The sequence below is a fragment of the Sus scrofa genome, chromosome 14 (genome assembly GCF_000003025.6).
Source record: "Sus scrofa isolate TJ Tabasco breed Duroc chromosome 14, Sscrofa11.1, whole genome shotgun sequence".
In the NCBI taxonomy this organism is placed as follows: domain Eukaryota; kingdom Metazoa; phylum Chordata; class Mammalia; order Artiodactyla; family Suidae; genus Sus; species Sus scrofa.
In genome coordinates this window covers 658,225-683,282 of record NC_010456.5, presented here as the reverse complement: position 1 = coordinate 683,282, position 25,058 = coordinate 658,225, and the positions used below count along the sequence as shown (strand labels likewise).

Here is a 25,058-nt window from a genome sequence, read left to right as displayed (position 1 = left end):
CTTGGCTTTTGCCATTCCATGTAAACTTTAGAATAAGTTTGTCAATAAATACAAAATCTCTCGCTGGGATTTTGATTGAAATTGCATTGATTCCATGGATCGAGTTGGGAAGGACTGACATCTTGATTAACATTGAGTCTTCCGACCTGTGAATGTGGAATATCACTTCATTTGTGTAGTTTTAAAATTTTTCTTTCATTATGATTTTGTAGTTCTCCTCAGATAGTTGTGTATATATATTTTTAGATTTATACCTAAGTACATCATTTTTGGGTGCTAATATAGTGTTTTTAATTTCAAGTTCAACTTGTTCAGCGCTTGTATGTAGGAAAGCATTTGACTTTTGTATATTAACCTCTTATCCTGCAACCTTGTTACAATCACTTAATAGCTCCAGGAGGGTTTTGTTGTTGTTGCTGTTGATTTTTTGGGGTTTTCTTCATAGACAATGATATCATTTGTGAGCAAAGACAGTTTTATTTCTTCCTTCCCAATCAGCATACATTTTATTTCCTTTTCCTGACTTATTGGATTAACTAGGACTTCCACTATGAAGTGGAAAAAGAGTAGTGAGGTGGGACCTCCTTACCTTGTTCCTGGTCTTAGTGGGACAGCTTCAAGTTATTTATAATAACCTTTTATTATCCTTATAGTGTCCATGAGGTCTTTAGTGATGATCCTTCTTTTGATTCTGATTAGTAGTTTGTATCTTCTTTCTTTTTTCCTTAGCCTCGTTAGAAGCTTATTGATTTTATCTTTTCAAGAAAATATCTTTGGGAATCATCGGTCTTCTGTGTTAATTTCCTATTTCAATTTCATTGATTTCATCTCAATTTTTATTATTTCTTTCCCTTTACTTACTTTGAGCTTTACTTGCTCTTCCTTTTCTAGTTTCATAAAGTGAAAGCTTAGATTACTGATTTCAGATCTGTTTTCTTTTTCAATATATGCATATTTTATCCTATTCTCCTGCAGCCTGGCTAAAACAAAGGCTTTCATCCTCGTTTTTATACACTTTTTCCAATGCAGAGCCTCACCTAGCTTTCTGGGGTTAACATTCCATGACTGTAGCAAAATCCCTTTCTGTATCTGGGGAAGTTTGTCTGAGGTTTGTCGGGGCTGCTGGCATTGGCATTTCCAGCATGTGGCAGGTGAGTCCACAAAGACAGCTCTGTGGGCTGCAAGTTCTCTGGAAGGGAGGCAGGCCAGGGTTTCAGCAAATATTTATGGGAGTGAAGGAAACTGCCTGTTTCTTTATATGACTTATTCTTTTGTGTGCTCTTTTCTGAGTGTGCCCATCAGCTTATATCCTTACTAAGGCTTAATGCCCAGGACTCAGGGGACCCCACGGCCCAGGAAGACTCTTCCCCTCTCGTGCTTACCGAGGTGGACAGGGAGGGGGCCTCACATCAGAGTTGGATCCAAGGAGAGGAAAAGGTCCTAATTTTTAAAAGTTTCTTCTGTTGTCTTTGGCCTCTAGTCAGTAGAGCTCAGAGCACATGGCTTAGGCAGGGGCTTCTGGTATGTACGCTTGGAGCATAGATTTAGGGAGAGAGTGAGATATGGGACTGGAGGCCCAGAGGTGAGTGTCTGTTGGTGAGTTGATGGAGGGAGAGAGACAGGAGCAGCCACATCAGGGAAGGGGGGTGAGAGCAAGAACTCGAGAAGGGGAATGAGAGTAAGTGTGGCAAACAGATGTGCCCTCAGGTCCCTGAGGGAGGGATGGGCTTCCGGACATAAGGCTGGAGAGAGAGGTTGGGATACCTGCTCAAGCCAGACCCAGTATGAGGGCCATCTGTGGGCTTGGAGCGTTCCTGGGTATAGGCGGGTGTCTGCTCCCTTGCCCCATCCTCTTCCCCTCAAAGGAGCGGGCATCTGGGGCCATGTCCAGGGCATGCTGGGAGCCTGCTTCTGGCCAGACCTCATACTTCCTCCTCTGAGTGTGGTCTCTCTACCATGAAGGTACCAGCTCAGGGTGAGGGGACTTGTTGCTCCCAAGGACTGGAGCATCGGCCCCGGGGAGCAGAGGGAAGCGGCAAAACTCCTCCCGACACTCACCCCGTCTCAGGCCTTCATCTATTCGGGAGAAGCTCACCATCCTAGGCTCTAGAACTGAGTGACCAGGAATGTGCAAGGCTACCCATGCATGCCAGCCAGGGTCCCCCTCCAGTGGAGGCTTGGGGCCCCTGCTCACAAGCATGAGCTCCTCAGGATGCTGGTGACCGACCTGGGGAGGGGTGTTGAGGAAGGAAGGGGCTTGCAGGTGCTGACGTGGAAGCTGAGCCAGACTCCCAGGTGGAAGAAGCACATTCTGGGCCAGGGACCACTGAGCCCAGGGCTGCAGGGGGCAGGGGCAGGAGAGCCTGTGGATCCTGGTGGATGCTACAGGACAGGGGTTTCTGGGATGGATCCTCTGAGGTCAGGAGGGGTGCAGGAGAGAGGAGGCTGGCGGGAGGTGGGAAGCTCACCACGGCCCTGGGTTGCTAAAGATGGGGGAGGCCATGGCTTAGTCCCTGAGGGATGGACAGATGAACTGACCGAATCCACCGGTCTCTGACAGTGGCCGGGGACTTTGCAGACACCATCTCTGAAAGCGAAGGAGCCTCCCCCTCCACCCCGGGTTCCCAAGGAGGCTGCCGCTCCAGTTCTGACTCGCCCGGGGGAGGGTGGTCTTTCTCTTCTGCCTGTGGGTCATGCTGACTTCCCTCCGCATCCCTCACAGATCCGGACAAAGGACAGGATCTTCGACAGTATCAGCCACCTCATCCACCACCACCTGGAGAACAGCCTGCCCATCGTCTCTGCTGGCAGCGAGCTCTGCCTCCAGCAGCCAGTGGAGAGGAACCCGTGACCTGCCAGCTGCCCTGTCCTGATGTGCCTCTGTGGTCAGGAAGACTCAGCTCTTCCTGCTAGATGGTATTGGGCCGTGGGAACCCGGGCGGCTGCCCACTGGTTCAGAGCTTTGTTCAAAAGCCTCGGGAGGAAGGCCTCCATAAAATGCAAGTTTCATAAACTTGTTGCGAATTCTCATGTGCATATTAAAGGTGTACATACCTATACATCCTGTACAAATGATCCCTCTATATTTATATTTTTTAAGACTAAGAAAGACGTAAGACTAATGTTCTGTGCTGTATGTTTTTAATGATAAAAGTTTGACTGTAGTTGTCCAGGCAAAATGTTAATTCAGCTGACCCATTCCACTGGGCAAGTTCAAGTCCACGGGGCAGGTGTTACCTACCAAGCACAATACAAGGGATAGAAACAGCAGGAGGGCGGGTAATAAATAAACACTTGGGATTGTAAGAGAAGCAGGTGAGATGCTGCCCACGCTCTGTGTGGGAAGCACTGGGAAGCGCTGCTTGTCGCAGCTGTCCCCCCTCCTTGGTGATGCCTCCCGGCTGTCTGCATCCCACACATGTGCATGGGTTTCCAGCACCAGAGGTGAAGGCTCCTGCATTAAAAAGCAGGCACTACTCCAGCCATTTCGGGTAGTGCCGTGCACAGAAACGCCGTGTCCCGTGACCCTGGCTGTCCAGGGGTTCTTGGGGATTCACTTTACTGCCAAGGAGAGCTCAAAATAAGCCTCACTGATCAAGATCTTGACTGGTCAATGCTTCCTTTGTTTTTTTCTGTAAATGATAAAACGAGGTTATGTACAGGAGTCTTTGGGTAGGTGGGGCTTTGTACCTCCTCTTAGCTGACAGGCTGCTGTGGTAGCTGCTCGCAAAGCGCACCCCCGTTTATATTCAGTAGAGGGAAAAGCATGTGTATGAGCTGTTCCAAAAAAACCTGTGCAAACACGAGTGCTCAGAGTTCACGCCTGGAGACGTTCCATCCACCGTGGCTGATTCAGGTTTGCCTGAGGCAGGGGATCAGGAGTTTGGGGGATCAGTCTGAGGTCCCGCTTTGGGAGCGATTGGTGGGTCAAGTACTGCTCCAGGAAGAGGAGGTGTGCCCTGTTGCAGCGCTGTCTCAGCTCCCTCCTTTGGGATCAAACACTGATTTCTCACTGGGTTATTGGGTGTTAGGAAGCTGACGATGTTTCTAACCTTAAAAAAAAAAAATGTCTGGCTTGAGAGTACCATGCGATTGAACAAGGGCTGTCTTTGAAAAGACAGAAAGATTCATTCACTCATGGGCACCTTCTCACAGGTGCTGCAACGTGGGCACCTGTTGCAGTGAAATCCCTTGGCAAGCAGCGCCCCCCTCATCAGTGCAAGAGCAAGGCACACGCTAAGCACGGGATAGCAGTAAATTTGATGCTTCCAGAATGAGGAGTTAAAGGTAGATTTAAAATTTCTGACGAGCATTAATTCTGCAAAGTTCCTATGCTAGGTGTGTGAACCTCGTTCCTACTTTTAGGGGGTGTCTGTGGCCGGGATGGGAGGATGAGGTGATGACTGAGGATGGGTTGAGGCAGGTCCAGGGCTTTGTATCAGCCTTGTGTGGAGTTTTGACCTTTTGAAGGTCCGGTGAATCTCAGTTCACAGTGGCTTCAGATTCCAGAGTGTTCTACAGTGAACTGAAACTCAGTGGGCAGTGTGGCACTAATCTAGACCACTCTGCCTCTTCCTAGACTGGTTCTGGTCTCAGGCGCAGAATGGATACCTTGCCCCAAGTTACCCAGAAGCTGTGGGGGCTGAGCGGGGGTGCAGGGCAGCAGCTGGCTTAGGCTCCTACCATGTGACAGTGTTGACTTTGGGGTGGCTATAAGAATTGCCCCGCACTCTGTCTCCTGGGGGCTTGCGATCCTGCAGACATAATAAAGGTCAGACCTCTGGGGGGACACATGAGCCTTCTCTGTGTGCCAGTGTACACGCATATAAAAATGGATCACGGGTTTCCCGTTGTGGCTCAGCAGGTGAAGTACCAGACCCATTGTCCTTGAGGATGTGGGTTCATTCCCTGGCTTTGCTCAGTGGGTTAAGGATCCCGTGTCACCATGAGCTGTGATGTAGGTCACAGATTTGTCTCGGATCTGGTGTTACTGTGGCTGTAGTGTAGGCTGGCAGCTGGAGCTTCGATTCGACCCTTAGCCTGGGAACTTCTATATGTTGCAGGTGCACCTGTAAAAAGAAGAAAACATGGATCATATGACTTCTTTCAGCAGCCTTGCACATCCCACAAGGGCAGAGCAAAGCAGGAAGTGAGAGTTAAGAACTGATAGCCCCTGAACATTTGATCTGTTTCTTTCTTCTCTGGGGGGCATAAGTACTGGTAATCAGCAGTTTTAGGAGCTCTCTGCTCTGAAGTCAGTGTTTATCTCAGTTGTGATAAGCAATATAGGGTTTTTTTTTTTTTTTTGCATGAGAATCAATTTATAACATTAAAAGGAATGGGGATCGAATTCTGTTTCAATATTAATTCAAAATAGTATTTTGAAGCTCCGATGACAAAGTCGCCTCCCACAGAACAGCACTAGTGGGGTGAACTGGCACTGCTTTGTAGCCCTTGGAGCAGATTTGAGAACTGAGCAGATGGCCGTGATTTCCTAGTCTTTGTTTTCTCCCATTTGTAAAGCATGTAAGAGCTCACCTGGGTCATCCCATCTCTTCTTCAAGCACCGTGCGCTGGGCATCTTGGAACCTCACTTATAGATGGGGAAACTGAGGCTCAGGTGGTGCCCACCTTGCTCAAGGCCACGCAGGTGGCGGGCAGCAGAGATGTGCCGCTCACTCAGTGCTTCCTGAGCTCTGCTGCACGGGAGTTCAGGACCCAGAGGCAAACTCCACGCAGACCCAGGCTGCTGTGCACTCCAAGCCTCCGACTCCCAGGGCGAGGTCACTGAGCACCGGGCCAGCATGAGCCCGCGAGGATGCCAGGACCTGCTGCTCCTCTCATGGGCCCTTTGCCACTTTGACCCAGGTCTCTGTGTCTGCTGGGAGATCAAGGGGGGTCCAGCCGTCCTAAAATGGCCCTTCTTGCTAAGCGGCCCTTGAGACACCCCTCCCCTCAGTGTCCCTTCCCACCCACACCGTCCTGTGGGAATTAGCTGCGCTTTCCAAGGACATTCTTGTCCACTGAGAGCCTGCGGGGCTTCCTGAGGGGTGCTCCTCACTGGTTTCAGTCAGTTTTGATGCCTGACTACTGAGGAGACCCTGCCTGACAGTTCAGAGTAGAAGCCAGACGTGCATTCGCATAACTTCCATCTAGATCCTATGCTTAAGCTACCACTTCCAGGCCTTTTATATTTGAGAAGCCGGAGGATCAGGAGCCTGCCTGGCTTTAACCTGTGTTTCACTTGAGCAACACTTCTGTTTCAGGCCATCTGGGCTGTTGGGGTCCATGGACAGAGGCCCAGCTGGGGGTGTCCCGAAGGCAGAGGGTGGCACCAATCATTTCCAATGAGGACAGAAAGTGACAAGCCATGTGCAAAGGGAAAGGCCTGCTTGAAGGGAAGGCAGGCCTGGGGGAGGGGTAGATGGAGTTAGCACTTCGTATGAACCCCAAAAGGGTCCCGTGCTCGGGGACAGCATCGACTCATGTCTCCTGGTCCAGCCTGGCATCTTGAAGATGCCCCCTTCCTGCAATGGAGCTCCCCTTTCAGGTGGCATCAGATGCTGGGTGGCTCCTTTATATAAGCAACACTTTAAACGAATGTCTGGGTCTTTATTTCCCTGAATGGGTCACCTTGTGAAGGCCAGTCCCACGTTTCCTTGGCTGCCAGGCTCCCCGGGGGCAGCTCACCTGGGCTTCCACATGCACAGAGCCACGTGGTCTCAAGCTAGTTGCCGGGTTTCTCTGAGCCCTGGCTCACCCCCTGCACCGCAGGACTGGGCACTCCCTTCCTGAGAGGGCGTTGGGCGGGGGCGGGTTGTGACTATGGTTAAGCACCAGGGACAGGAGTTTCCTGGCTGCTTCACTCACAAAAGTGTCTATGCTCTCTCGTTGGCTGAGCGCATAGGGGACCATCCATAAATGTCTTTCCGTGAATGGTGACAGCCTGGTTGGAAATGAGAAGGAGATTGTGGAAAGATTGCAAAGACGTAACTGCAGGACACAGACAAATCTTGGCCTTGGGTGTCAGAATAATACTTTCAGGAGTTCCCTTCATGGTGCAGTGGAAATGAATCCGACTAGGAACCATGAGATTGAGGGTTCGATCCCTGGCCTTGCTCAGTGGGTTAAGGATCTGGTGTTGCTGTGAGCTGTGGTGTAGGTCATAGATGCGGCTCAGATCTGGCGTTTCTGTGGCTCTGGCGTAGGCTGGCAGCAACAGCTCTGATTAGACCCCTAGCCTGGGAAGCTCAATATGCTGCGGGTTCGGCTCTAAAAAGACAAAAAGACACACACAAAAATAATAATAGTCCTCTCAGGCTCTGCAGTGAAAGTTTAAGTTGGTCCTGAGAAAGAAGCGGAAAAACTACTTTAGGGGCACATGCTGTAAACCTGGAGCTGACCCTGCTCCCCAGAGGACAGCAGTAAGGGGGCGTCTTGGGATCCTACAGCTGGAGGGACCCCTTTTTCGATGAGGAAACTAGAGCCAATTGACTTGCCTGAGGGTTGCGACTGTCACTGGCTGAATCCAGGATAGAGTGCCGGACTTATTAGGGTCCTTTCGGGCTTGTACATAAAGCTCAGCCCCTGATGGGAAATGGCAGGTAAGACTTCCCTCTTTGAGTTTACATATATGTTCCGTATTTTTTCCCAAATGCATAAAGGTGTGAGTCGTTTACATGGACAAGGAAATGTTTCTATGCCTTTGTTTAGTTTGAGGTCCCTCAGAAGCAGACCCTGAGAGGCACTCTGAGTGCATCTGGATCTTCTGGGTATGACCCAGGGGTGGGGAAGGGAAGGAAGCTGACGAGGAAGGTCTGATCAGGTAGGTCACCAGGGGAGGCAGGGCTGGACACGCCTCAAGAGCTAACCCACTGGTGCCAGTTGAGAGCTGGACATTTATCCACCCAGCCCAGCACTGGTGGAAGGCTGGTTCCAGCCACAGTGTCCCAGATGGCCCTATGCATACCAAGCCAGGAAGTTCTCAGGCAGAGAGACAGACCTTCCTGAGCAGACTTGGGGTGAAAGGCAGGCATCAGAGCCATTGGGGGCCCTCCCTAGAGTTCCAGACTCAAGAGGTCTGGATGGGGCCAGACAATTTGCATTTCTAATACATTTCAGGTGATGCTGGTAGGAGCATCTAGCCCTTGAGAACCATCATCAGGTGTGAATTGTTAGCTCTCACCCATCTCTCTCCTTGAGGGCTTTCCTTCTCTAACTTATGATGATGTTTTCATGCCACTTCATGTCGTAGATCCTGGGGTCTGTGCTGTGGGTTTAAAAGGGGAGGATTAATAAGCATTTATAACTCCATGCAATCATTGCTGGCAGATAAAATGCCATCTGCCAGCCACAATTTATTTATAATGGGGTTTATACATATTTATAAGTTTGCAAGAAACAAACACACAGTTTTGAAACTGGCACATTTTATAGCAGCCAGAAAAATTGCAACTTTATACCAGGACTTGTGAATATCAACCGCACATGTATATACACACTCACACACACATATACCTACTGACTACGATGGCTGTGCGTCTCTGTATGTATATACGTATATACACATGCATATACCTATGCTGATTACAACAGCTGCGCATCTCTGTCCGTGTGTGCACAGGTGGGTTGCCTGGGCGATTTGCACCCCAGGATTCCTCCCTGGATTTTAGTTTTTTAACTAACAAGGATAACTAGAAAGTTATTAATGCTGAGAGTTTGGAGACTGACATGTCCTGCCATCCTCAGACACAGGGAGGAGGGTCCTGGATGCTGCAGGAACAAGACACGAGGGGAGCCACTGTGGGAAGTGACAAAGGGACACAAGGGAACAGAAGCTAGTGGGGGAAGACAGGAAAGGAGAGTTTGGGAAGACAGGGGTGGAAAAAGGAAGAAGAAGCGGGAGTGGGGATGGGGGCAGCAAGTCTGGACCTACGTCCTGTGTGTATCCAGCAATGTATAAAGAAGCAGGGCAGGTATGGGGGCGGGGGGCGGATGCCGCTGCAGGTGTGCTGGGGGCCCAGTGTTGTCTTCCACATGGCTTGTTGGCTTTTCTGCCCAGCCTTCTCTTGGCCTCGTCTTAGGTTAGTTCACGTGAGGCAGGCACTGTGCAGGGCTCCTGTGCGTGTGCAAATGTTCTGCCTGCCCAAGGTTATAACCCAATAGGAAATGAACACAGACACACACACACGGTGTGGAAGGTGACAAGTCTGATGGCTGGTAGGACCAAATTCAATAGGACCCTGGAGGGCAGAGCTCCTGGGTGGGTCTAAGGGAATCTGAAGGTTTTGCAAACCGGGGGGCAGTTGGCATGGGGAGGGTGAGGACAAGCAGGCAAGGCATGGACCGCCCAGGAGAGGGCGGGGCCTCCCTCGTGCGCATGTGCCTGAACAGTGATTGGCGTTAGGGAGGATGCTGGAGGCGGAGCTGAGGCGGGTCCCTTCTCATTCTCACCTCCTTCCAGCATCGGCAGATGCCCACAACAATGACTCCCTTAGGCCCAGACACGTGGCTCCCTCCTGAGAGGTGGAAGAGCCATTCTCGTTGAGAAAGCTCTGGAGGTGAAATCTCATACAAGTTTCTCCTTTGCTGTTTCACTTTGAAATGTTGTAGACAGAAAAATAGGCACACGGGGGAAACATGTCGTGGCATTGGGTGTTTGAGGTGACGAATTCATACACGTCTGGGAAATATTTATCACAACCAAAGTTTCTATCCAATGACTCAAGCGACAGTTAAAGCAGAAATCCACGGGCACATCCATTTTTGAACACTGAATTAACTTTTTTGGTAACAACTATGTGTTGGTTGCAAGTGGAATGTTCTCTGTTCTTTTGACTTTTGAGTATCACTTGTTCCAGAATAAATATTGTAAAATGAAGTACATGAATGTTTCTTTGTATCCAGAATTAAATAAGAATGAAAATTTGATGTTTAAATTCAAGGATTAGGAGAGAACTCCGTGTAAATTTGATGTGTAATAATGAGATACAACTTTCTAAAAAGCATTTGGATGGCAAATTATACATATTGATAAATATTTGAAAAATTTTGTTCTGTTTTGTTTTCCACTAACTTTTGTGAAACAAAAAAGAATGTAAAAGTCTCTGTCTGGGTTTATTACCAATTAACTACTTTCCATGTTGATGCAGGAACAGAACTGGCATTTGGACTTTCTGGAGGAGTGGAAATACAAAACCAATGTCAAGTTTTCTAATCTCTGTCACAGGAAAAATAATAAAACCTAAATTGTGTGGCCAACATTTGGGAGCGTTGCCAACACAAGGGGTAAAGAGAATTGGCTTAAGTTCCCTCCTCGCCGTCGATGAATCCACTTCACTCTTCAGTAAATGATGTGGTTTCCAATCGTGAGCCCTGGTGTCCCACCAGGCACATCCCTGTGCTTCTAGGGCAGCCAGCTGGGGGCGCCACACATTGGATGGCGTCCTATGCGCCATCACAGTGGCCCAGGAGCAGGGTTGTCACGCTCACTTAGGCAATGCTGCACTTCTCCTTATCACTGGTTATCGGAAAATGTGCCTTCATTTTCAGAATAGTGGTGTGTGCATTTCTGAGTATGTAGCAAACCCTTTGATATTTGAATTAGATACTAAAAACATTTGGGTGTTGAGGTTTTGCACTCGTAGATACCATTTAAAAGCATGGACTTGGTAATTTAATTAGAAGTTTTCTATACTGTACACCTTGTTACATTTCTGTGAAAGGCTCCTTACCAGTGCAGAATAACTGTGGGTCAAGGGGGAGAGAAACTGTTCTCTAAGTAGTCTGATGTTACATGACTGTCAATGTGAGTCTGTGGGCAATAAAGAATATTGTGAAAAGTCTCTCATTCAGATGGTGGATCTTGTCTTGCCTCAAAAAGGAGGGGAAGGGAGCCTGAAACCTTTCTACAGAAAGCAGATATTCTCAATTATGCCCCAAGAGGCTTCTTAAAATACAAGCTCTGCCTGGGACACTGAAGGTGCGGAATGAAAATGGCAGCTTGGCAAAAAGAGTCCTGGTGGGACTTTTGTTAACCTTTGCCCACTCAGCCTTGGGCAGCATTAAAGGTGGCTGAAGGCTCTAGCTCTTGGCTGAGCTGGGCAGATTTCTTCATGAATGTCACCACCAACTCGTTGCGCCAAACAGTGGCTTCTTCCTATGTAGAATGTAGTGTGGAGAGGTGAAAAATTAGCGCCTGTACCGGAGAAAGCCACAGAAAAGGCTGGTTCTGACCTAGTCTCTCCTATAGCTTCAATTACAGCTAAGGCAGCAGAACCAAATGTCTCATCTCTTTTGGCTGTACTTTGCCTGCCGTGACTTCTTTCTCACCATCAAAAGCATGCCCTTCCTTCCCCCACCCAAACTGGCAGCATCCAATACCCCAGAGTTTCCTGAAACACCAGCCGTGCTAGTGGGATGTGTAAGGGAAAAGTTATCGGAGCTCCAAGAGTGCTTTAATTCCTGCAGAAACACCAGCACCAGCCGAGAGGTCATGCTGCCATTCTGCATATCATCAAGGGTGAAGACAGCCCCCAATGTGGACTCCCAACAACAAATTTATACAAAGGCTCTCGGCTTTATTTTTCTTTAACAAACATACACGGGACACGGTAAAGGTTACTAACCGAACGAGATCTAACGCACAGGTTCTCTGTGGCTTTGATGCATTCAACGTCTAAACGATGTCCAGGTAGCCAGTTACGGATGGACACCTTGGTACTAAATTTGATTATTTTTTTAAACACATATCAAACAGACACAGTTTCTTTTTTGGCGTATTTTTCATTCAGGTTTCAAAAAAAGTTGGGGTTATTGTGCAAAGTGTTATTGTTATCAGTGCCAAGGTCCACATTTCCCAAAGCAAGTCAGAACTAAAAAGTTCTCAAGCCATTCCATTACCGAAGAGAAAATGCAATACCCGATGTTTTGGCTTTTTGAGGCAGCTTTTTTCTTGTCATTTTCTTAACCCGGTACCTTAATGCTTACCTCTTCTAGAAATGGCCTGGGTTTTCTCATACTATTTGACAAGAAAATAAGCTCCTTTTCAGTGATTTAATGAAGGCAACAAAAATGTTGCTGATGAGCCTCTCCTTATACATAGGATTTGTCTCACTAGTAACAAAAATTAAGGAAGATGTCAATTGGTATCTGATCGCCCAGGACCCAGAGAAATGCTTCTAAATGAAGAGAACTTGCATCAGATAACAAAGAGGAGTCACTTTCTCTTTGAAAAGTTATTCATGTATTAAGACTTCTCTCCTAGTCTTTACTAAAATTCCCACTGAAGCTAAAAACTTCAGGGGTTCTGATGGGAGGTTTACCCACGGAAGAATCCTTCTGAAGGTTGCTTTAAAAAAAAAGAACTCAGCACATCAACTATATGCTTATGATAGCTTTGCAAATTTGTATATTTTTCATCCATTTGTGCTGCATGAAGAATACTTAGGGATGACTGTGCACAAAAACGCCTTCTAAGGAATCCCTTCAGAAGGTAACAGGGGGTCAACCTGTGTTCAAGAGGAAGATTACAGAATTACTACATTTCTTTAAAGAAAGCACAAACCACCGGATGACGATTTAACTGCCCTCACGGTCACTGTCAGGGTCAGCTTTCGGGAATCTGAGACTGCGGACGGGGCCCAGCTGCTCAGCTGTGACAGCACAGGGGGCGACTGACTTGGCACTTTTCTGATACAGCTTCCAACTCAACTCTAATCAGACAGAAACTCCCCTTCCTCCTGGAAAGGTGAAATGGGCCAGAGGCCTGTCCTCTGCTTCTCCCTCATGGGTTTTTTTTTTTTTTTTTTTTTTTTTTTTTGCTTGGGCTGGGGTCAGGCTCCTCAAATACTTGGCTGGCTTTTCTGTGATTTGGAGAAACCCCAAACAATTCCATAACATGGCTAATTTGGCTTCTGGATGTTCTTAAGACTCTGCAGAGACATATGACAGAAGCGAAGCAGGGGTCCCCTTGGGGGACATATGCCTGCAGAATGTACTTGTTCTCACCAGCAGCCTCCAGACAAAGTCAAGGGCAAGTCCCAGGACAGTTTGGGGTCAGGCTCACACATCTGAGACCAGCCCTAAACAAGCTCTTGGGGGGTCGGGGGGGCGGAGGGGGGCCCCTGGGCTTTGCAAAACCTGCTTAACTTGAGACTTCCTGTTAGTTTAAGGAGACTAGGACCAGCATGTCCACCTAGTGCCCAGCATATAATTACACCTGGTGGTTCAGTCAGAACATACGTGTTCTCCCTGTTACATGACTGGACCATATACTGAAGCTTATGCATGGACCAATGGCAGACATTTGAAAGACAAGTGCTCTGTAACACAGAAATGATGAACAGAGAGCATCCATTCCGTGCATAGTCAATGTAGTGTAAAGTTACCAAACACCATCCAGATGTTCTGGGAAACACCTTGTACGCTGTGTGGTCCACGAGCCTCCCTCTCCAGGCACAGTGGACAGTGGCCGGTGGGATTCTGGGGAGGGTGGCTGATGACATCAGCAGCTTGGTACATTCAGAAGACCCTGGAGCCTAAATGGATCAGGCACTCTCGTCTAGACTGACATGGGTTGGTGATTGGTCAGGTCGCCTCCTGAAGAGACGTTCACACCAGGCAGGCTGTTGGCGGAATAGATTTCCTGAGTCCCAGCTCTGGAAAAGCCCCCATGGGTGAGGCACGCAATTAATCAATAAGGCTGCAGGGCTGGCTGCTGCGCCCGCTGTGGAGATGCAAGGATCCCCTGTTCCTCGAGGCTGGCGCCCTCACTTGCAGAAGATCCCGTTCTGCAGGGTTTTGTTCCTGTCGGTTATGCAGGGTGAGGCAGCCATCTGGGGGTCTTCCTTGCTCTTTGGGGAGGGGCTGCTGTTGTTGCTGCCGCTGGATTTGCTTCTGCTAGGATCAAGCGCAGGCTGGCTGGGCAAGGAGCGTGCGGCCCGGCCCCTGACCAGGCAGGTGCAGACCAGCCGGAAGAAGGCCCGTCGCATCTCCTTGCTGGCCAGTGTGTAGATGACAGGGTTCATGGCGGAGTTGAGCACGGCCAGCACGATGAACCACTGGGCCTTGAACAGGATGGCACACTCCTTCACCTTGCAGGCCACGTCCACGAGGAAGAGGATGAAGAGCGGGGACCAGCAGGCGATGAAGACGCTCACCACGATCACCACGGTCCGCAGCAGGGCCATGGACCGCTCCGAGTTGTGCGGGCTGGCCACCCTGCGGCTGCTGGACTTCACCAGGAAGTAGATGCGTGCGTACAGGATCACGATGGCCACCAGGATGGCCGTGAAGATGCTGACGCAGAACGCGATGTACCTCTTGGAGTAGAGCGGCAGGATGGTGGAGCAGTCGGGGAGGTTGTGCAGGCAATTCCAGCCCAGGATGGGCAAGGCGCCCAGCGAGAACGCGATGAGCCAGCACATCCCGATCAGAAGAAAGACGCGGTGTTTCTTGTTGGCGTCGTAAGGCCTCATTTTGATCATGGTCAAGTGCCGCTCGATCGCAATGGCCAGCAGGCTGCAGGTGGATGCCCCAAGGGCCACGAACATGCTGCCTTCCCTTAGGAACCACACCGTCAGAGACAGGCTCAGCGTCTTCTTGCCGGACATCAGGATGTTGACCTTGTAAGCTATGCCAGCCAGCAGGTCGCAGAGAGCCAGGTTGCCAATGAAAAAGTACATGCGGTTGTGAAATTTATTGTTTTTCCAGATGGCAATCAAAACCATCAGGTTCTCCAGGACAATGAAGCTGCAGATGATCAAGAACAGCACGGTGGTGAGCGTGCTGCCCTCGGGGGCATCCTTCAGCCGGCCCTCAAGTTTGCCGACGTAGTTGTAATGTTCATGCAGGGTCTCGTTGGAGGTGTAGGGTCTGGCGCTGGATGTGAGAACCACGGCCATCCCTTGGAATGTACCCGCAGTTAGCTCCAGAATCCACCAGAGGGCGCCCTCGGACCGTCCATTTCCAGGGAAAACAAAAACTGCGGCTCAGGCTGCAACAGTGATCCAGGCCAGATCCCAGCGAAGGTGTTGAGACCCGGCTCCTGCAAAAAGATAAAAGAAGAGGGTCCCCAGTGATAAAGTAACAGCACCCAAGAGCCACAACTGCCGCAAAGTTGGAGAAAGGCACTAAAAATGCTGAAACATGTGGACGCCTGGTCCTGAAGGCCCCAGAGAGAGCCTTTCAACACAGGCCAAGTTCCTAAGTGACCGTGGAGACCAGAAGGAGCAGTTCTGGGTCTGCAGTTGTGAGGAGGAAAATTCAGTGTGTGAGCACTGCCACCATTCAATCATGGAACCATAATCACACTTGCATCTGGAAATCTCAGCACTCACCAGTCTTTCCTCATCTACTGCTCAGGAGCAGGTAAACCCTCATCCCAGTTATCCAGAGAGAAACTGAGGATTGTGTCAGGTCCAACAAAACAGGATGGCCTCTGGAATAATGCACACCCAATTTGTGAAACGTACATGGTGGGTTTTGGAGCCACAGTGTGGGAAGTTCTCACACTTCCCAGATGGGACCCCTGGTGCCAGGGCCACAGCCAGATATTGAGTCTAGTTGGCCCTGGGTCTGCCCAGTGGAGAGCTCGGAGACGGGCTACGTGGCCACAAAAGGAAGAACAACACAGGGCATGTATGGCTACTCCTCTAGCAAAAGAGCTGAGCTGCAAAATCATAATCAACTGCCATTGAGACAAACAGAAGAAAAGCAGGGACTACCTTGGGGACTTCTGAATTTGGCTTAAAATTCAGAGTTCCCATATAACTGTCCCAAAACCCCTCAATGCTCAGTTGGAGTATGTGAACCCAAAGAAAGCGCCAACCTGGGGCCACTAGGAGAGTTGGGCAGAGAACCAAGAGCCAGGCCTCAGACAGTCCTTCCCCCACCCCGGACCTGGAGGCACCCCCACCCCCACCTGTGGCATCATCCATCGGCCTCCCATCGGTGAAGCAGACCCCACTACCAAGGGAGAAACGGTTTTCACTAAAGGCACCGGTTCTACATTGAAATTATTTGAATATTTAAGTATCCAATTAAGATCAAGTGAGATTAAATTATAGCAGCCTACTATAGAGCCAGTAATTTTTTTTTTTTTTAACTTTTATAATGTTTAAGTTACAACTGTTACTATGGTTCAGAGGCAAAGGACCGCTCTCCAATGACCTGGGGCTCTGAATTTTGGACTGTGATGGAACCTGAAGGCATCACCCACTCACTGAACTCCAGACTTTGGTTCTGGAAGGAGCCTGGGCCTCAGTATTGGTGGCTGCTCTGTGAATGACAAGCAGAGGAGGCTCCAGACAGGGCTCCCTGCTTTCCTCCCACTTGGGTGCTGGACCCAGGGCCCAGAGGATGCTGTTAAACCTCCCCTCCCTTAATCTGGGGGCATCCAGTTTTCTGACATGGGGCACAGACGGCCCCACTGCTTCTTTGCAGAGATTTTTCTCCAGCGTTCTGGAGCTTCGATGGAAGCTTGTTTTAGAAACCTGGGGGGCCCCCTGGGTCTGAGCTGACACCTGTGCTCAGCTTCTTGGCCCTTTTCAGGACCCTTCCAGTCCTCTCCATGACAGCCGTGTGAGGTCACGAAGGACTGAGGCGGTCAGCCTGACTGCCAAGCATTGGCCGAAACCTCTTCTAACTTCAGAACAGACAAGTAGGCAGGTTCTGAGGCTGGACTAAAATGACGACATACTGGAGGGGCGCCTGCCAAGGTCTCCCCCCATCGCTAATGAGCTCCCAGGGGCAGCACAGGCCCCCAGGGCTGCCTCAGACAGGAGACAGGGCTCCCCACCCACCCCCAATGCTTCCTGTGGTCTCTCACAGCAAGGACAAGGGGCCTTGCCAGCAGGTCTTGCAGGGACAGACGTGAAGGGGGGTCAGCTCAGTGGGCAGCCTTCCCACCCACCCCTTCCTGCTCCTGCCCTTCCCCCATTCTTATTGACGTCTTGTCCGTCCTTTAACTTCTACCTGCTCTGTAACATCCTGTCCCTGGTGACTGCCCCCATAGGCCAGTTTTCCAAACAAATGGCAAGCTGTCTTCTTAAGAGTGGAAACAGGAGTAGCAGCTGACACCCTCTGAGCACCTTCCCTGGAGCCCCTTATTTAATCCTCGCAGGACACCGTGAAGATGGCGCATCTCTCCTCTCAGCACCTTGTGCACTAATGGGTGCCCGGGACCCCTGTGTGCTGCTTCCTCTCTCCTCTGTGGGCAGTGCACGGAGAAGCCGGGCCCCCCCTCTGCTGGCCTTTCCTGGCCGTCACAGAAAACCGGGCACAGGAGGACTCAGCCCCCTGGTTACGTTCCCACCACCTCCCGCCCCAGAGCACAAGCCGAGCGTGCTCAATTTCCCCGTGGGGATCCACAGTCCCTGTGCCACGTGTGTCCCTGTTCAAGGAAAAGGTGCGGTGCTAAGGCAGGGAAGAGGAACACGTGGGCCACTCCACTGAGAGTCACACATCGGCCGCATCCTGGGAGCGGCTGTCACTGACACAACATGGTCACACTGCTGGCCCAAGGGTCCTTCACGTGCTGCACCCCCCCATGTGAGGCCCCCTGCTGCCATGCCACCCCTGAGTCCTTGACCCATATGTCTGATTAGCCCCCAAATGCCTCTGAGACATCTGCTTTCCCACCAGGGGTTTCTGTTGCAGGATCTGATATTGGCCAGCATAACACGAAGAGTTATGATGGGAATTGACTTAGCACCGGAACAGTCTGAATGACAAAAATAGACCAAAGTTACCTAAAAGGACAGGAATGTGAACGGTACAGGAATTGCCACTCACACTGGGGTGAAGGGGCTCCAGGCACATGCCTCTGAAAGGCATCTGCAACCAGGGTAGGTCCGAATTTTGTCTCCTGTGCCTCAGTTTCCCCCACGATAACTCCCAGGGCATTAAACACCTCCTGGCCCCCTCCAGGGCAGTCTCCACCATCCAATGTAGACGGCAGGAAAGCCGGTCCCTCTGACACTGCTGGATCTGGACTTCTCTTGGGAAGAGAGAACAGAGGAAGACAGACCACAGTCTCTGCAGACTCACACCAACTTTTTTTCCCCTGAATATGTAGAGTTTTGATGGAATTGAGCAGAGGAAAAAAAGGAAACAATAAACTAAAAATCAGCAAGAAAATAACCAAACTAAAAATAGTCCGTAGCCTAAGATATGCCAGAAACATAAACGCATCAAAACCATGAACCCCAAGTGAACACATTTTCCCATTAATGCTCGATTTATACTTTCCCTTAATTAAATATTCATCACTCAAGGAGTATATTTTTTCAGAACCTCTTTTGTTGAAGGTGAGTCTCTGCATTTTTTCCTAAGTGGAAGAGAGCCGTCTCTCTCTCTCTCTGGAATCCCAAAGCTTATTTTCTTTGGATTATCAACATTAGGAAAGTAGACCTCTCTGAGAGGTAAGTGCTGGGCTAACGGCCAGATTGATTTCGGATGCATCTGAACACCACTGTGTGTTGTCGAAACTATCTCATTGGAGCGTTCTGGCCTCCACTCCTGATGGGGTCTAACACAGGCTCCACGTTTGCTGGAAGAAGACTCTGAGCATCCCAGGGTCCCCAGTCCCCAAGAATCAGTGGACCCTGCTCAGAGCGCCGTGGGACGTCAGCCCTACTTGGTTCATCCATCCTGCTGCTGTCGGTCACTGCAGGAGTGCTGGGCACTGCCAGCACCTGTGCTTCTGGGAGACCAGGCTGTCCTCTCCCCCTTGGCCCCTTCTCGTCACTACCTACTCCCAAATGAGACCGCTCTCTGGGCTTCTCATCTCCTGGCATAGCTTAGCCTGTGCCAGACCTTCACATAGATGGAGCTGTACAGTGTTCTGCCGCGCCTGGCACCCTCCTCTTAATATGATGCTCCTATGACTATATGTGGAGATGTGGTGATTCCTTCCTATTGTTCCCAGCATGTGCATGGACGTAGCATTCTCCATTCTTGGTCGTGGACATGGCGTGGTTTCCATGTGTGGTCGTCCTAAGCAGTGCTGCCAGAATGGGGGGAGGACATCTTCTTGGCGAGCCTGTGCGTTTTCAGGGAGCACTGCGAATTTCCTAGCGTTGTGCTGATGTCTGGTTGGGCTTTGATGGAAGGGTTCTTACAGAGGCTTATGGAGCCTGGCCAGTGGTCCTGCAAACTGGTGTCTGTGGGGGAGCTGAAGCCCCCACAAGACAATAGTTACACATTACAAATGCTCACATTTTGCTTTATTTTAGAAGATAAGTGTCTGGGGCTGGCAGTGACCAGCATCTGCTTTTATGTTGTAGAAGTTTGATCACTGCTTAATTTCCACCTGAACACGTAAAAATACAGCCTGATGCTGAGAAGTGTGGCTGAGTGCCGGCTAGTCCTGTACATATTCGGAGAGCCGGGGATGTTACAGAAGATACACGGGTACTCAGCCAGAGATGCTTCTGCTCGCGGCAGGGCTCCTCCAGGAAACCCAGACTGTGAGAGATGTGTGCCCATAACAGGCCTTGCTTACATCCGTTAGAAGCTCTTACTTCCAAGCTGTGCTCAGGGGCCCGGATCCCCAGGCCCCTTCCCCCACCCACTCTGAGTGAGGGTTTGACAGCGGGGCTGGCGAGTGAAGGTAAAGGCAGCACCTCACCCATGCTTGAGGCCTGCTTAACAGGGACCCGCTAGCCAAGGTTTTCACTTCACGCTCCTTCAGTTGGGGTCTTCAGATCTACCACACGGCATTCCAACACCAAGCCTTTTCCTTTGTGCAGAGAAGGAATAAAACACCTTCTAGAAGGTGGTTCAGAGCAGCAGCATCTCATTCCCTTCCCTTCATTCCAAGGAGGAGCATCTGTGGGGAGGGGTGAGCCCGGCAGGGGCCGATGGATTCCAGATGTGCTTGCCATGCTAGCCGTTCAATTTAAAAAAAAACAACAACAACAAAAAAAAACTCTAAAACGAAGGAAAAGGGGAAAAGTAAAACCTTTCCACAATCTGGAGTCTGTCTCTCTCTAATGGCAAAAATGAAAACAAAACAAACAAACAAACAAAAACCTAGGATAGTGAGAAATTTATTGCTCCTGGTCGTATGCAGGACGCTGTATACTTAAAGGCACATTCTTCCAGTGCATCCCTTAATTGAATTAAAATATGAAGCATGTGCCAACACGCAAAATTTCTTGGAAAGCAAGGGGTTTTCTGGTCTGTGTAGAAGGGTTTACAAAGGAAATAATGAGTTGGCTGTTTCATGGCCCCAGCAAAACTCCTTTGCTAAAGAGTATTTTCCCTCACTCGGGTTTCTTGGGTGACCTCACTCTGCTTTCAGAGACGGTGCGTGGCAAGAAGCTTCACACACCCAGCAGTCATGCCTGCGAGTTGCTGGGGGCCCATCAGTGGTGCTCCTGGGGAGATAATGGCTGTTACAGATGAATGGCGTCAAGATTCCATTTCTCCTCCTCTCTTCTCCAAGCATGGAAGTGAGTGAGCCCCTGGTCCGGTTTCCTGCTTCCCAGTGGCTTTTCCACAGGTTATTCTCTTGACAAACAAGGCTCAGAGGCTGACACAGATCTGGGCACTACCTAGGGAGCCTAGGCACGCAGGCTGTGCCCAGGACCTGGCACTGGCAAGCATCTGTCTCCATGCACACTCTCCTGGGCATCCAGGCTCGTTGCTTGGAGGGCAGATGCTTTCAATGCAAGATATCTTTCCCTCCTTGCTTTCAGCCAGGTTTCTCCAACCTTCTCTTCTCTGCTTGCTCTAAGTTAGGACATAGAATTGAATTCCTACCGAAACTGGCACCGGGTAAATGAAAGTTTGTGGAAATGAGCTTCTCCAGGCATATGCAAAGAAGAGATGTCCCGCCCAGGAAGTCCTAATATGGAGTCCCTTTCACCCCTTCCCAGAGGGTGCTCTTACTCAATTACACAACACATGCATCACACACTGCAGGTACCGTGTCTGGTCCCCACTGCAGCATGTACTTTCTGAATGTACACTGGAGGAAACCGAGCCCAGGACTGGGAGTCACTGTCCTCAGGGGCACAGCCCGGAAGAGACTGCACTGGGCTGCACGCCTGTGTCATCGGATTCCAGTGCTCCAAGTCAGGGATAAGCCCTTCCGGAGGCTGCCCCCCTTCCATGTGTTTCTCACCTAGAGAGTGACGAGAAATGTTGCATGCTTGAGACTGAATTGCTTCTCTGCTACTCTGCTAGCAAAATGCCGGGACGCTAATCTGGGGGCTTTACTGAAGTATACGGAATATACAGAAAGCTCTGGGCCTAAGGAAATGAAGTAGTGTCTTTAAGGCCAAAGAGCTGAGTTAACTGACTCAGGGGACTCTCTCTCCAACACATGGTACCAATGGGACCTTAGAGATGCTCAATCAGTGCCACACTCTTCTCTGAACAACCTTGTCACCAATTTTCCTGACTGGCCTATTCCCTGGCCTCTTATAGATGCAGCTTGTAATGCTTCAAAAACAGAATGAGAACATTCTACGAAAAACAAAAGAAGGGAGTTCCTGCTGTGGTACAGTGGGTTAAGAATCCAACTTGGGTCACTATAGAGGCATGGGTTTGATCCCTGGCCCAGGACCTTCCATATATGCTGCAGGTGCAGCCATTAAAAACAAAACAAAAAGAATTTCATGCCTAGTAACTATAACAACTACCTAAAAATACTATTACCTAAAACGAGATGGGATAATATTCCCTCTAAAAGCTCATGGAATATCTCTTAAGGCAATGAATTAATTTTTACAGAAACTGTATGGCAAAGGAATCATATGAAATGGCTCCAAAACTGATAAGAAAGGAATCACAAAGCCAGATGCATACAAGTAGAACGGCTTGTCTAGCCCAGGGCACCACAATCTTGGCTAAACGGCCAACACGACCGATTGCCCAGGGTTGCCTTGCAGGCTGTGTCAGCACCAGACTCATAGTTCCAAGTCCTGGCAGAAAAAAAAGGGTTTCTCCAGTTGGGCAACCTCAAATGTTTTCAAGATTATGACACACTCCAATTCTCCTTTCTCTGTAACAAAAACATATGCATACTTTGTAGGTACTGAAGTGCTTTTAGGAGATATAAGAGATACCATGGAATCAAACGATTTCCAGAAAAAAGGAAAATCGGCCTCTGAATTTTGAGAAATAAACTCAGGAGGCTGATATCTGAGGCTCCTTGTACCGGAAATGGGAGTTTCACAACCCACATAGGGCAGGAAATTAGGAGTGTCGTGCATTTAATGAAACACACAAATGTAAAGAGGAAAGCAGAATTTTCAGAGATGAAAGTCAGTTGAGCCATCATTTTCTCTATATCGTCTTGAGGGCTGCCTTTGAGTTTTGGATCCCTGGTGGCAAGCGACAAGAGCGCCTGAACTAACCAGTGCATACTGAATGTCTGCTGACTGAGAAAACCCACTGTGTGGTTCTACTAGGGCAACGGAATTATTCATAGCGGCATAGAGCTCTGCATCAATGAAGTGAAAAACTGTACAAATTTGGACAGTTTCACAACTCCTTGAGTATCACACACTCACACACGCACCACACACACACACACACACCCACACCCAGAACCGCTACCTACACCAGCAGCAGGCAGGGCCATTCTTGTTATGCATACACCCACAGAGCATAATCCTGCCCTTCTTCTTTCTAGGAATTACATTTTTCTTACCATGCATGCCTGCAAGATTTTCATTAATGAAGAAATGAATGTCGACAAGATAAATTATGAACCCGTGATTATATACAGTATCTGCAACGTCTAATGTCCAGACTTAAAAGACGCCTACGTCTGGAAGTACCCAGGGCTCCAGGCTGGGGTCCGGTACTATGATGGTGGACCTCCCATTCTTCAAACAGTCTTCCAGAAGAGCTAGACTCTGTTAACGCTGCTACCCTTTCTTCATCCTCAAAGCAAAGCGTGTTCCCTTTAAAAACCCAGCGAGACAAAAAAACAAAAACAAAAACAAAAAAAACAAACTAACAAGATGTCCCTCTCTTACACTGAAATGTAAAAACACCACAAAGCAATATGTCCTTGGGAGTGTCCAAAGTCAGAGAGAGACAGTGAGAGGGAGAGAGAACCATCTGGAGACTGGGGGGTTAAAAGTGGCAAAGTTAGCATGTTCCTGCATCAGGCCAAAGAAAAACCAGTCCTGCCCCTTCCCCAGGCTTTATCTCAGTCATGCATGTAACATACTGATCTCTCCTGGCAACCTCACTACTGCATCCTAGGAACTTTATCTTCCAGCCCCGGATTCTGACAGCCCTGATTGCCTTGTTCAAGAAATAGAAGGAAAACTAGAATTGCTTGGAGGACAAAATAGAATGAGTTCCCCAAGAGAAAAACCACACACACACACTTTCAGAGTCCCCAGGTCCTCATCCTGGGAGGACACCTAATTTTTTAATTGTCCCAAGAAAACGACTGCTGGAACTTCCCCGTGAAGAGTCACTTCTCTTTCATTCGGCTCATTAAGATGCAGCTAGATCTCTATGCTCCACTGTCCCTGCCTCAGCTCAGACACCAGGATGGATGACCTGGGGGAGGGGTGATGCTGATGTGGAGGGTTCCTCAGTCCCGGTCACTGTCGCGCCGAGGATTGGCTGGAATTTTATAAGAAAGGTGGGAACGGCTGGCCCTACCCACCCCGGGTGCCCCGGGCCCTCGGCCCCGCCAGCTCACCTCGGTCCGAGAAAGGCTCTTGGGCCACCGGCATCCTGGCACCCTTCCTCCGCTCAGATGCTAGCTGGGCTGGGACGCCGGGGTAAGTCTTGGGGTTCGGGGATGGGGGGCAACGTTTCCGGGCCGGAGAGTCTCTCGCTCGAATTCGTCCTGCCACCGCGCTTGGCGCCGGGTTCCTCCCACACCGGCTTCCTCAAGCCTCTGCCCCCGCCTGGCTGGGAGCAAACTTTTCCAGCCGCCCGCCGGGGCGGGGCCGCGCTCAGCTTTCCAGTCCCGCCGTCCTGCCGCCCCCGCCTCGGCAGCCCCGCCGCCCCTCCCCCGCGGCCCCGCTCCCGGGACCCCACCTCCCCGCGCCCCGCCCACCTCCCGGGCCCACAAGGCCATCTCCCCGCCCCCATCACCCTTCCTCCCGGCACCCGCCTCCGCATCTTCCCGCCACGTAAACCCACACCTCCTTTTGCCTCCCGCGGTTTCGCCCCCATCTTCCGACCCACCGCCCTCGCCTCTCTCACTTCTCAGTCCCCTGCCACCCTCAGACCCGTTCCCTCAGCGCCTTGCCCCTATCTCCCCGTCCCTGACCCCAGCCTCACCCTGTATCCCACCCTCCCGCATCCCGCACCTGCCCTCACCTCCAGACCCCTTCCTCCGGCCCCCGGATTTCTGCTCCAGTCTCTCTGCCTCCCAGTCAAGCACCTGGCGCGTCCTGGACCTTCTCTCACCGCCTCCCGCTTCCCGCCCCCCACTCCGTAGTCCTCCTGGGCTTGGCTCACCCCTCCGCCTCGGCCCCAGAACGGGCTCCAGACCCTGTGCCGCTCTGACGAGCTCCGGACTGCCGACCCCCGGGTCCCAGCTGTGTGGGTCCAAACCGGGTCTGGGGCCGGGCTTGGTCCGGGCGCACCGAGCTCGAGGGTTTGGCAGATTATTGTTATTATCGTGATCATCACCCTTGTCACCATCACAATCATTTTTGTTTGAAATAGACCTACCACCGACTTGAGGGGTGACATCAGGCAACATCTGGTGTGGACCTCGCGCCTGGAACCACCCTCCCTCCTTGAGCCTCTTGGCAGAGGCCACTCCTGGGAGCACACTCGCTCCGAATCCCTAGACCCACACCGGGACAAGAGCTCCTGGACCTGCAGCGGCAGATCTCAGCGATTCGCTCCTTTAGTGTGGCTAAATGAAGGCATCTCGCAAAGCGCCTCTGAAAGAAGAATCCCCAGGGAGAGGAGTACCGAATAGATTGGACAGGGAAAGGGAAGGCCCTGAGTGAGCGATCGCTGCAACCAACCTTGAAGCTTTCAGGGAGAAGGAGAAAGAAAAAAAGAGAGAGAGAGAGGAAGAAAGAGAGGAGTAGGAAAAGGAGAGAGGCAAGAAGAAG

At 50.3% G+C, this 25,058-nt stretch overlaps 2 protein-coding genes across 5 annotated transcripts in view; one reads left to right on the top strand and one right to left on the bottom strand.

Annotated features, from left to right (window-relative positions):
- The window catches only part of SHC3 (SHC adaptor protein 3), a 163,652-nt gene extending 152,808 nt beyond the window's left edge, over window positions 1-10,844 (top strand). For all 4 annotated transcript variants that reach the window (XM_021074437.1, XM_021074435.1, XM_021074434.1 and 1 more), the window contains one exon: window positions 2,723-10,844. In XM_021074437.1, the coding sequence (XP_020930096.1) occupies window positions 2,723-2,913 (191 nt within the window). In that variant the 3' untranslated portion in view covers window positions 2,914-10,844. The remainder of the gene's footprint in view (window positions 1-2,722) is intronic.
- On the bottom strand, window positions 8,314-23,969 carry S1PR3 (sphingosine-1-phosphate receptor 3). The gene is made up of 2 exons (XM_001925270.6): window positions 23,678-23,969; window positions 8,314-15,046 (listed from the first exon to the last, which is right to left on the bottom strand). The coding sequence occupies exon 2, from the start codon at window positions 14,901-14,903 to the stop codon at window positions 13,770-13,772; it is 1,134 nt and encodes a 377-aa protein (XP_001925305.1). The 5' UTR covers window positions 14,904-15,046; window positions 23,678-23,969; the 3' UTR covers window positions 8,314-13,769.